The 12,737-nt window shown below is 35.4% G+C and overlaps 1 protein-coding gene across 6 annotated transcripts in view; it reads left to right on the plus strand.

Annotated features, from left to right (window-relative positions):
- The window catches only part of ptprua (protein tyrosine phosphatase receptor type Ua), a 322,971-nt gene that overhangs the window by 194,863 nt on the left and 115,371 nt on the right, over positions 1-12,737 (plus strand). For all 6 annotated transcript variants that reach the window (XM_055219240.2, XM_055219242.2, XM_055219243.2 and 3 more), the window contains exons 6-7: positions 5,307-5,484; positions 11,362-11,655. In XM_055219240.2, the coding sequence (XP_055075215.1) occupies positions 5,307-5,484; positions 11,362-11,655 (472 nt within the window). The remainder of the gene's footprint in view (positions 1-5,306; positions 5,485-11,361; positions 11,656-12,737) is intronic.

The raw sequence follows: 12,737 nt of genomic DNA on the forward strand, positions 1-12,737 counted from the left end.
CACGCTGAATTTAAATCAGACTATAGTCGTTTCTCAATAAGGCTGCAGCCTCCGGAGGTCGCATTTTGCATACGTCATTAAGTCTAATTTCAGAATTTAACAATTATAAAGTTGACTATTATTCTTAGTTAATCGTAAATTGTTGTAATATGCTTATGATTTGTGAATTTAATGCTCAGTTAACTTAAACTTGATGACGAATGAAGTCTGCATAATGCGACCTCCGGAGGCTGCAGCCTTCCGATTGAAAAACGGCCAAAGGTGACCGGCGGGCCGGATAAAGATGATTGGCGGGCCACACTTGGCCCGCGGGCCGCCAGTTGACTAGCCCTGCTGTAGCGTGCTTATGCCTGGACCAATGTGGAGGCACCTGCCAATTCACTTGCGTGCATTGTTGTCAGCACTGTGCGCATGCACCATGATGCTCCCGTGAACGGACAAGGAAGAGTAGAAAATGTGGATTTTTTTTTTTTTTGGCGCTCAAAGTGTTTTACTGCACATATCATTAATGGCCGTTATGACAGTGAGTATTGCATGACACATAATGAACAAATGAAACACTCTTCATGTGCATAAGTCAAGGTAAAGCAATACATTACTTGCCAGTTAAATCTTCCAGCAAAACTTTTCTGCTGTTGACATCCACTCACACGCTTGCCTGCCTTGTCTCATGTTTGTTTCAATGACAGTAAGTAGTTCAGGCACTATGCAGTGTATAATCTTTCTCTTCTGGCGCTGGCATCATTGACCGGTCCTCATCTTAAAACATTTTCTGGGTAACAGAAGTTTGCTATAGGCTCTTCAGAATTGAGTTCTTAACATTGGATGTGAGCACTTTTTGTTTTCTTATCATGCACTTCTTCTTATTGTATGTAAATCCTGGTTGTATAAGTGTCTGTTAGGAGAGAGCAGAAGTTGTGAGCTCTGTTACAAAACTTACAGTAGTGCGCTGTCTGATTTAAAACACACAGTGAGCAGCTCTTGAAAAAAAATCACAAAATGACATTATTATATATTATATAAGTGTACGGTTGTTAACACCATAATTTAACAAGCACACACAAGTTTGTACTTTTTTAATAAGATTTAACGTTTTTTTATTACATAATTTTCAGTACGTAATGAAATATTTATTGCTTTTTCTACAATTTTGGATGATTTTAATGAGAATTATGGACTAAAAGTTCTCCTCTGGCTATACCAGGCAACTTTAATTCGTGTACTTCAGGTAGTTGATGTCTTTGTTAAATCCTCACCACAAGCACATGCTTCCCATTTTTCTTTTTCTCAATAACCATTCTATGTGATTTCATGATAAATATTACACATTTGATACATACAACAACATTGAGATTGCACATACAGTATATGCCTGTACAACATTACTAACTGCAGTTAGACATTTGAGTTGGCTACGGACAACAAGATGTTGAATTGAAATTAAAATGAAATACAATTGAAAAAAAAGAAGAATTGTATTTGTCCATCACAAGTTCTAGATGCCGGATTTAGTATCACGGTAGAGACACCCAAAAGCAGACAAACGTAAATAAACAGAAGATTTATTTACATAACACAACATAAACACCCACGAGGGGGTAAAACGGGTAACATATGAGAATGAGATTAACTATAACAAAGAAACAACACAGAAGACTAAATAACACAGATTTAGAGAATAAGATACAGGCAACACGGGGAACGTGAACTAACAACACTGTATCTGAACGAACGTACGAGCACAAGACAGAGAACAAGAGGGCATTACAAGGACAAACACTCAAATGAGGAACAGGTGAAAATCATTACATAGTTAAAACGGGAGCACACAAGGGAGTGGGGTAAAAGTGACACGACACTGGGAACACGTGGCCACAACACAAAATGTGACTCCACATGTCCCCACACAAAACACAGTACTGCCATGATCTTGCCATATGAAATCAGACCTTAACACAATGGTCTGGCAAGACCATGACAGGGACAAGACACTGGGAACACATGGAAGCCACACACAATATGACTCCACGTGTCCCCACACAGATATGTTTGTATGTGTACTGCCATGGTCTTGCCATAAGAACTCAGACCCGCATCTAACCCAAAGGTCTGGCAAGACCATGACATTTAGTAGGACTATCAATTAAATGTGGCAATTAATAATTTTTTATGACTTTTACCAAATGTAATATTATTCAGCCAGCAACACCAAAATGATAAATACAACTATGGCTATGTTCAAAATTGTTATATACCACAGATCCAACTTTAGATCTAGTTCATGTCAGTTTCTCAAAATCTTAACTCTGTTGTAAGTTGATCCACAATGCAGATACAAAGATGAATGAGAAAACAGCAGGAAGGAGACAAATAGATGCATTAATATTAAAAATGGCTTATTGAATAATCTTAGTTGTATGTAATGCTCAGTTTAGCTTTGTCGATGGACAAACTAACTTCATCTTACTAGAAGCAAATTTAGCAAGTGGTATTATACCAAACACAGACTATGGAAATGTACTGTTTGATAGCACAGTACATGTACTGACAGACAAATATGTGGTACTTACTTTTGAGTATCTACATGGCAATTAATGGTATCATTATTGTACTTACCAGTGACACATACTTGGTAGTTATTATGTAACTCTAAATAAGTACTGGGTAATACAGATAGAGTTATACTGTAACCAACAAGAAATACTAGTGTACTTACAAATAAATGTACAATATAATATTAGTACTTACAGGCAAGTGCAGGTTTATGACAGGTACTTATAGTGTAAATAAAGTACTACTGATTTGAACAATATGAAGACAAGTAATGTATAACCAGGATACATAAGGCACTGGCCCACTCAGATTGACGACTGGCCCACCCAGTCAGAAGAGACACAAAATAGTTTTGTGGGAAAGCAGAAATCATGGATAAATGATATCTCTTTAATAATAAGTGCTCTAAAAAACTTCAGATATTACTTAAAATAATGAGGAAAAAATGCATCATTTAGAAATATTTTACTATTTATTCATGTTTATCATTGGCATTTGTATGTAAACTTTGCAAATGTTAACATTCAAGCCATTTTAAACTATTTAAAGATGTTAAAGTGAGATGTTTTCTTTGCGCACAGATGCACAGGCATACTCGAATGAACATGATTTCCAAATACCACAGTCTGGTCAAGTTTTCTCATAAAAACAATCAATTATGTCGTAAAGTGAATGCAAACAGTTCAGAAAGAAATCAAATGTGTGTCAGTAGATGGATCGGTGCTTATTCGGTCTTAAAGTGGCAGTACCCTAAAAAAAATCTGCGTTTGTTATTATGTTAATCAAACAACAGAAGACAAAAGGGAAATAATTTCTGTAGTTAAAAAAATGTATTTATAAAATGAAAACTCTTATTATTCATTTGTTTCTATTTCTGTACATAACTTTGTTCTTTTCTATTTCCATATGTTATAATTTCATGATTTGTTCTTATTTTATTTTCCCCCACACTGACCCAAAAATGTAATGCAATTAATTTAACCACTATTGTAAAATGATGTAATTCCACTCAGTTTAAAATGTTTGGCCTCTTCACTGATCTATACTCTTGAGTTATCTCTCAAAACACACAAACAGGTTGCTTTAAAGAAACTTAGATCTTTAGATCAATCTATATCTAACATTTTAAATAAATAAATATATAAAATACATAAAGAGTTCAGAGACAAACCCCTCTACATGTAAGTCTGCAGTCAAGGAGATTTTCAGACAGCGTATACTTTTCACTGTCAAAATGCCTTTATAAAGTTATAAAACACAGCTAAAGTCCCGTGTTGAATTCCATCTCAGTCTAGAAATGTAAGTGGATGTCTGGTATCATATGATGGCAGTGTTAGGACACAGATGTTTTAACTGCAGCGAGTGTTTTGATCCTTGAGGCTTTGTTCAAATCCTCATTGGTCTGAGATTCTCTCTCGCCTGTTTTCTCGCTGCAGTTTAAACAGAGCAAACAAATCTGCCGTTGTATTGCTGGTTTACCAGCAAAAATGCCACCGAGGGCAAAGGGTTCTAAACATACTGATGTTAGTAAGTTTACTTTCCTGTTTAATTGATGCATGTGTTTTTATGCTGGTGCACTGGTGTGCCGTAAGCATCAGGACTGTTTTAGTGCAGTTGAGGAAACATTAAGAGTCAACGTTTAGACATTAAACTGTTACACATTCAATTGTAGGATTATATGTCACGATGTGTTTTACACAATATGGGGATTAGAGGATTATTTCATCCAAAAATGAAACTTCTGTCACCGTGTGCTCCTTTTTATTTAAACCAGTGACTGAATGTTGACGGTGCTTATTGTCATACAAAGAAAGTACATATGCGGACACTGTACATCTGTTAGCAATGTGAGAAACTGTGAATAACTCACATTATTCTTCACATTACTATTCATATCTCTTATGTGCATGCATCAAATATATGCCACATGCACTCTAAAAATCGCTGGGTTATTTTTGACCCATGTTGGGTAAATATTGGACTGAACACACCGCTGGGTTCAAATTGACCCAATTGACGGGCCGCTACAGGTTGGCTCCAAATGGGAGTCAATTCCCATAGACCCTCATGTTAAAATGTTTTGAATTTTTATTGTGTGTATAACAGTAAGTGTGTGTGTGCGTGCATGCGTGCGTGTGTGCACGTGCGTGTGTGGCTAAATGAGTATTAACTATGGAGGTAATCAAAGCAAAGTAAATATATGCTACTTTCTCATGTTTGCTTTGTGTTTTATGTTGCTCTCAATAAAAATGCAAATCAGGGCTTGACGACATTGGGCATGCATGCCATCATTTATGTGATGTTATACCACAGGGCTGTTAAATGCTTTATTCTGCTTGGTTGAGAAATGTTATTTTTCAATAAAAGCACACCTGACCTGTCAGATGTCTTAATATAACCACCAGAGCTATGTTTGTGGTAACTGTGTTATAGGTGGAATAATTGACTTTAAATAAAAAAATGATAATGCATACCGTCCGCTTTGCGGCGTGCGTTTTTTTGCGGCATGTCGCTACCACCTTGGTTGTGCATTATTTTTTAATAATTCAACAGCCCGTCGTCAGTTATTCCTTACACATACCAGTGTCTAGATGTTTTTATGTTCTGAAAATGTACTAGCCATAATAAATTTAAAAATCTAATATAGTGAGTTTTGTGGTTGGTTGGTCAGCATCAATATGTAGATTATCGAAATTGTAAACATTGCTAAAATGATTAAATGAGTAAATATCATGCACCTCTTTTCCTTTTAGAGGCGGAATGGTGTTCTTATGTCACCGTACTCGGTGACATCATCGGTAGGTGAACGTCGACTGGTTGCATGGTTCCAGGTGGGTGGAGCGCAACGTGGAGAACAAGACCTTTACCGGTGCATTACTCAGTCCACATATGGAGCCGCTGTGTCAAACTTCGCTGAACTTATCGTCAGAGGTACGTCAAACCCACACATTTGTTTATTCCATATCTTTATACTCAGAAACCAAATATTCACTTTCATTACAACATCACAGCACAAACATTTAGATGTTAAATGTAGCAAAAAAAAGGCAGCTATCAGGGCTCAAAAGTAACTTTTTTGGCTAGAACAATCAAACTTAAATTATATGCCACACACTAATTTTGTGCTGGGCCCATTTTAAACAAGCTCTTATGCTTAAAATGTGTAGATTCATGGTGCCTTATAAAACCATTTAAAGGGGACATATCATAAAAATCTGACTTTTTCAATGTTTAAGTGCTATAATTGGGCCCCCAGTGCATAGAAAATGTGGAAAAGATCAACCCAGTAACTTAGTTTTGGTAAACCATTCTCTGCAAGCATGTGAAAAAATAGGTCATTGAAATTTGGCTCCCCTTGTGATGTCAGAAAGGGATAATACCGCCCCTTAATCTGCACCTTATCCAACCACAGCGCTGCCATTTAGTGCAGAGATCAGCTCATTTGCATTTAAAAGGACACACCCAAAATAGGCAGATTTTTACTCACACCTACAAAGTGCCAATTTTAAGATGCTATAATAAATTATCTGGTATTTTGAGCTAGAACTTCAGATACTTCACATCTGGGGACAACAAAGATTTATTTGACATCTTAAAGTCTTGTGAAATGTCCCCTTTAATGTTATTTAAATTATTTATTTTAAATTCAGTTTTTATTTTCACAAATCCCATTTTTTCTTGATTCTGTATTTTCACTTTTCATTTTCTTAAATGGTTAATGACAGTTCACTTATCAAACAGTTGAATAAACTTAATTCATAAAATGTGTTCATAAAACAAATTCATTCTCATTATAACATTGCATTTTTATTTTTTGTCAAAGTGCTGCATAACAAAACTTTGTTTAAACTAACAATGGAAATACAAATCATTTGAGGGTGATTATATTACTTCAGAAATAAAAATGATTTAAAATCATTATTTTTATTATTTTAAAAGTAGATTTTACATATAGTTGTATATTTCTGTAAACTTCATTATATTCAACTGACTTCTATTTTGATGGGTTGTTAGTGTATATTAGCCTGGGTGCCTGCCGATCTTAGCCCCGCCCACAACATTTTGAAAATGGGAAGATCGGAAGAAGAATTCTGACTAAAATTGAGTATGACAACGTCAGGCTAAGTGTTTATATCATGGGCCTGTTGAATGCTGTACTCTGATTGGGAGAAATGAGAAATTGGAACATGAGAAATGTTTCATGGGTGTTGGTTAGTTTTCTAGAAACCGCACATCTAACCTTTTAAATGTCTTAAAAATAGGCACCAGAGCAATGTTTGTGGTAACCGTGGTATAAAAGGAAAAATTGACTCTGCTCCCACGGTGTAACTCCGCTTCGCGTCGTGCTGCATTACCACCTGGATGTGCATTATTTTCTTATAATTCAATGGCCTTCGTCAATTATTCCTTACATATTTGATGATCACATTTCTTGATTGTCTAAGTGACTACAATTATAAAAAGCCATACATATTTGAAATTATTTAAAAGATATACAAATGCTTTAATTATTTGGGAGTTTAATTAAAAATAAATAAATAGTTAAACAGGTTAGAAAGGAAATTATCACTGTTGAGGCAGATTGTTACAGTCCCAGCTGCAATGATTGGTGAATCACATTGAGGGATTATGGGTAATGTAGTATTTCACCTGGAATTTCAACAGAAACATAAATCACAGCTCTTAACCACCTCAGAGCTCAGATAGTTGATCTGCATGAAGAGGTTTATACGTTAAAGATATATTTTCACTGAGGAAATGAGTAGGAATTCTACTTTATTGTCAGCTTGTCTTGATGGTGCACAGAGCGTTCTGGACACCTGAACATGACTTTCTGATTTACGCTACATCATGTCCCCATCGAAAGATCTCATCAACACATGCCACATCCTGTAACCTCATTGACTAGTGCACTCAAACGGCCTGATTATGCTGATATCCACCAATCGCACACACATATCTTATCACAAAAATAACAAAATTACCCATGCAATCAGTTATGCAAATGACCACATGCTGCCTCGTTTTGGGCCTCCCTGTAAGAGCCTCTTGTGCGGGTGATGTGATTATAAGAGAGAGTGAGTCATGGAGGTAATGTCACAGAAATTCAAAAAAACAAAGGGGGACTAATCACTGGATTTGTGTTTTGCTCCCCGGAATTGAATTCTGTGCTTTATAGTTCAGTTTTAGTTTTTTGTCTTCAAGTTATTTGTTGCTGGAGTGTGCCGTACTTGCGTCATAGCATGAAGTTTGAACATGAATCAGACATACACATATAAACACATTTTGGTTGAACTATTCCACTCAGGCAACTTTCTGCCCATCAAAATGTCATTTGCACATAATTCACAATGAGAATCGTAGATTTTAGGAGTAATTATTTTTTCAGTTCAATTTCATGAAATATTTTCATAATTTTTAATGCTTTTGAGTAGATATCTTGTACACTGTCAAAAATAAAGGTACAAAGCTGTCACTGGGGCAGTACCCTTTAAAAAAGGTCCTAATATGTACCCTTGAGGTACAAATATGTGTCTTTGAACTGCCAATATGTACCTTTGAAGTACTAATATGCACCTTTTGGGTGTACCTTTTTGAAAGGGTACTGTCTCGGTGAAAACTTGTGTACCTTTATTTCTGAGAGTGTACCGTTCTCACCCATTGACTGATTTGGTAGATTTTGGGCAATGTGTGAAACAAAACAAGCAGGAAAGATTTTACATTAAAGCGCACATATTATGTTATTTGGACATAAATGTGTGTTGGCAGTGTGTGAGCACAACAACCCTAATGAAAAATATCCACCATCTGCTTCTTTTTTAATCTCCATTTAACACACATTTGATGTGCTATTTTGATTCTCTTGTTAATGTGACATCACACTGATGAAGCCCCGCCCACAGCTACTGACTGACTGGTTCATTTTACCCAAAACTCATCTAAATTGGTTTGTTACCACATTGTAGTGCTAATGTGGACTGTATTTACAGGAATCAGATTTATTTTTATCCAAAAGCACTCACTGTCTGTTGGTAATGGGGTGAGGAGCTGTAGCTCATTTGCATTTATAGTTACAGACACGAAAAGAGCGCTTGTTTGCTCCCACCCAAAATGGGGCATTTTGGACATGCTATAATAAATGACCTGTGGGGTATTTTGAGCTAAAACTTCACAGACACATTCTAGGCACACCTGAGACTTATTATATCTGTTAATTGAGCATTACATAAGCACTTTAAGATTATAGACTATGGATACGCAAAATTCAGATTGTATAGATTTTAAGTCATGTATGTGAATTTTATTTGAATTGGCCACACTGTGATACAAAATATGCTGTATTAAAATGTACAACATATGCTGTATGTGATACCATGTTTATGGGTTTTATTAAAATCAGAATTGTTAAATGTTTGAGATTCCCTACAGCCACAGAACTTCATGAAAACCATTCAATTCTCCTAAAAATGTCAGCACTCAACTTTAATTTACAACTGATGTTCTATTGCCTAAATTATAATAAAATTGGACCATTTTATACATGGCACAAATCATTTCTATTATGCATTAACCAGGAGGCTTAAAAGGAGTTGTATTGTATTGTCCATTACATATCATGAAGTCCTGGAACATAGCGTCCTCTTTGATTCAGGAAAATAATGATAGAAATCTCTTCTCAATTGAGTTAAATTAGCTTGGTGACTTTTCAGTTGTGAGACTGTCTGAGGCTCTCTCTGATATTTCTCTCTGTGTCTGTCATGGACGTGATCCTGACCTGTCCGATAATTGCAGCCGACTGATTCATGAGTCAACATAAATACTCTACATCACGTTTTCACTCTGATAATATCATACAAATTTTGTCTCATGCAGTACAAAGATGATGATTATTTACGATATAATTATAAAATATATATTGATCAGGATAGAAGTTTAATTCATTTGAAGTGCTTGGACTTATAGGGTCCCATGATTGCCACAATGCAGAAAACATGGACGGAATCACGGAATTGAGACATGAAAACGGAATTTACTCTAGTGCGGAATTTCACGGAATTTTGCAATTTTTTTTAAACTTTATTTTTATGGCCATTTTGCCTTTATTTGACAGTGTGTAAGGAGAGGACAGGAAAGTACAGGGAGGAGAGAGGGGTATGGGATTGGAAAATGACCACATCGAACTCGGGTCACCGAAAGTGCGAAAGCACCACATGTCGGTGCGCTGCCCACTACACCATTGGGTCTGACAATTTGGCAAATTTTGTATATCAGTTTGTTGCCGTGGTATTCTTAACCAGCAAATGAAATGATAGAAATGTGTGGAAGCAACACAGTCACGTGATTACACAACGTCCTACATTCATTCTGAATAAGAAAACCATGTTGAAGTGAATATCTGAGACCACAAAGTCTTCAAAAAAAAAGGAGAAATTAAAATTTAACCCTTTATCTGGCGCAGCCCTTTTTGAGTGGGGGGTTGGTGAAAAGGTGATATGCACCTTTAAATTAATATAACTCTTTTTTTTTTGTCTAGAAGCGTAATTTTGGTTTTAATTTTGGTAATTTTTGGTTTTAAAGAAGACACTATAACGTTTTTTAGGGAAGTGTCTGGAGGTGAAAATATTATTTTTCTTAAAGCAGTTTACATTTATTTGTAATAAATAAAAATGCAATATAGTAATTTTTAATACATAAAATTGTCAAAAAACTGAGGTTTGTGCTGGTTTGCTTTGAGGTTTGCTGCATACTTGTGTCACAAATGAATAAATTACAGTTACTGCAGTATTATTACTGCTTAAAGGTTTTGAAATATGAAAACTACATTCTTAGACCTTTCCAACAATATATAGTTTGTCGTGATAGATTAACATTAACATAGAAAATATTGAAATAAACGTAGGTGTCCCGCTCACGGGACAGTCCAATTAACGGGTTAAGACCCTCCTCACATACAATGAGTTAAATGTCGAGGCTGGTTTTAATGTAATTTTTATTTTTGTGGCCATCAAGCTGTTCTTTATCTCTGTTTTTATTTGTACTGTTGACTAAATTTGACAGCACTTTGTCTGACAAAAAGATTCAACGTTGGATTTTACTATGAAATTCTGTAAGCATTACCCGAATATATAACACTACCAAAATTAACTTTTGAATGCAAACCATTGCAAAAACTGTTTTTTAAATAGTTAAATAAGTTGAATCATTTTGATTACTTAAATAAAAAATTTCAATTTGCAGAATTCAGAAAAATTAAAACAAGACAAAATGCAATAATAATAAATTAAAATGTAAAAAAATAATTCAGAAAAAAATGGAAAAAAATGATTTTGAGACAATAAAATTGATTTCATATGGCGCTATACTTAATTTGACATTCACTGACATATGTTTCAAATCTCCTTAAATTAACATTTTCATCAAATAATCTTGAAGAGTATATTTTAATGTTCTGGGAGATATGTTGTTTGTCATGGATCTTGGATCATTTTAACTTATTCAAAAGAGTTTTGTGTAAATACTGTTAAAGCAGATATTACACAGTTTGGATTTTTAATGGCAAGTCACAAACATTTCTAACCCAAAATAAATTTAGCAATAAATTATTCAAACGTTGCTGGAATCATTTGTTTATTTTATTTTAAAACCATGCAGTTGAAAAGACAAAGCCTTATAAATAATATTCAGCCTCAATTATGATTTTTATATGCACATTTAAACTAAACAATTTGTTATTAATTGTACCAAATAAGAAAAAACAAAGATGATTATTTTCAATTGCATTACTTATTTTTTTGTACTCTGTTTCAGTCCCACCCACACCGATAGCTCCGCCTCAGCTCCTACGCTCAGGCCCCACCTACTTGATCATCCAGCTCAACACAAACTCTATAGTGGGTGATGGGCCGGTGATCCGCAGAGAGATCGTGTACAGGGCCAGTCACTCTCCCTGGTCAGAAACGCATGGAGTCAACTCACTGACTTATAAAGTCTGGCACCTGGAGCCAGATACAGAATATCGCATCAGTGTCCTTCTCACTCGACCCGGAGAAGGTGGAACAGGGCCAGCCGGACCGCCGCTGGTCAGCAGAACCAAATGTGCAGGTGAGAAGAAAGAGGGTTGATATTCAACAACTGCATTAGTCTGTAGCATTTCGATATCATTTTATCATTATTTTTATATCATTTTTCTCTACAGTAGCATTAATTGTCTTTGTTTATTATGCATCTTAAAAAATTAGTCAATTTTCTTAAAAAATCCAGATAATTTACTCACCACCATGCCATCTAAAATGTACATCTAAACACTTAACAGTTTTAATGCAGTTTAAAATTGCAGTTTCAAAGGAATCTAGATGATCCCAAGCGAGGCATAAGGGTCTTATCTAGCTAAACGAAAAATAAAAAATATGCACTTTTAAACTACAACTTCTTGTTTATCTCCGGTCCTGTGACGCGCCAGCGTGACCTCACACAATACGTCATCACGTCAAGAGTTCACGGATGACGTATGCAAAACTACGCCCCAGTGTTTACAAGTGTTACGACGTTGTTGTATGTGGAATGATACTAATTAATGTATTTGTGTCAGTTTATTGTTTAAAATGGTCCGCAAATATATGTAACACGTGACCTTTCCACGTCATTACGCAATTACGTGAGGTCGTGCTGGCACGTCACAGGACCGGAGGAAGAAGAGACGTTGTGTTTTAAATGGGCATATATTTTTTTCTTGTCAAAAAAGACAATTGTTTCGCTAGATAAGACCCTTATACCTCATTTGGGATCATTTAGAAACTGCAATTTTAAACTTCATTAAAACTTTTAAGTTTTGGGGTCCATTAAAGTCCATTAAAATGAGAAAAATCCTGGAATGTTTTCCTTTAAAAAACATAATTTCTTCTCGACGGAACAAAGAAAGACATCAACAGTTTGGATGACATGGTGCTGAGTAAATTATCTAAACATTTTTGGAAAATGGACTAATCACAAAAATGCTGGAATGAATTGGGGGGGGGTAGAATCATCTACCAGAGGTGGACAATAGTGAAGTATTTTTACTTACTATCAAACCGATATAGTCCGGCTATGAGTAACCAAAATAAACTTGGAATGGGATTAAAAATGTTCCCAAAATAAATTGCGAGATGTATGATATTGCATCATGTAAGCAAAGTCAACAGTGA

Source organism: Misgurnus anguillicaudatus, chromosome 20 (assembly GCF_027580225.2).
Source record: "Misgurnus anguillicaudatus chromosome 20, ASM2758022v2, whole genome shotgun sequence".
Classification (NCBI taxonomy): Eukaryota; Metazoa; Chordata; class Actinopteri; order Cypriniformes; family Cobitidae; genus Misgurnus; species Misgurnus anguillicaudatus.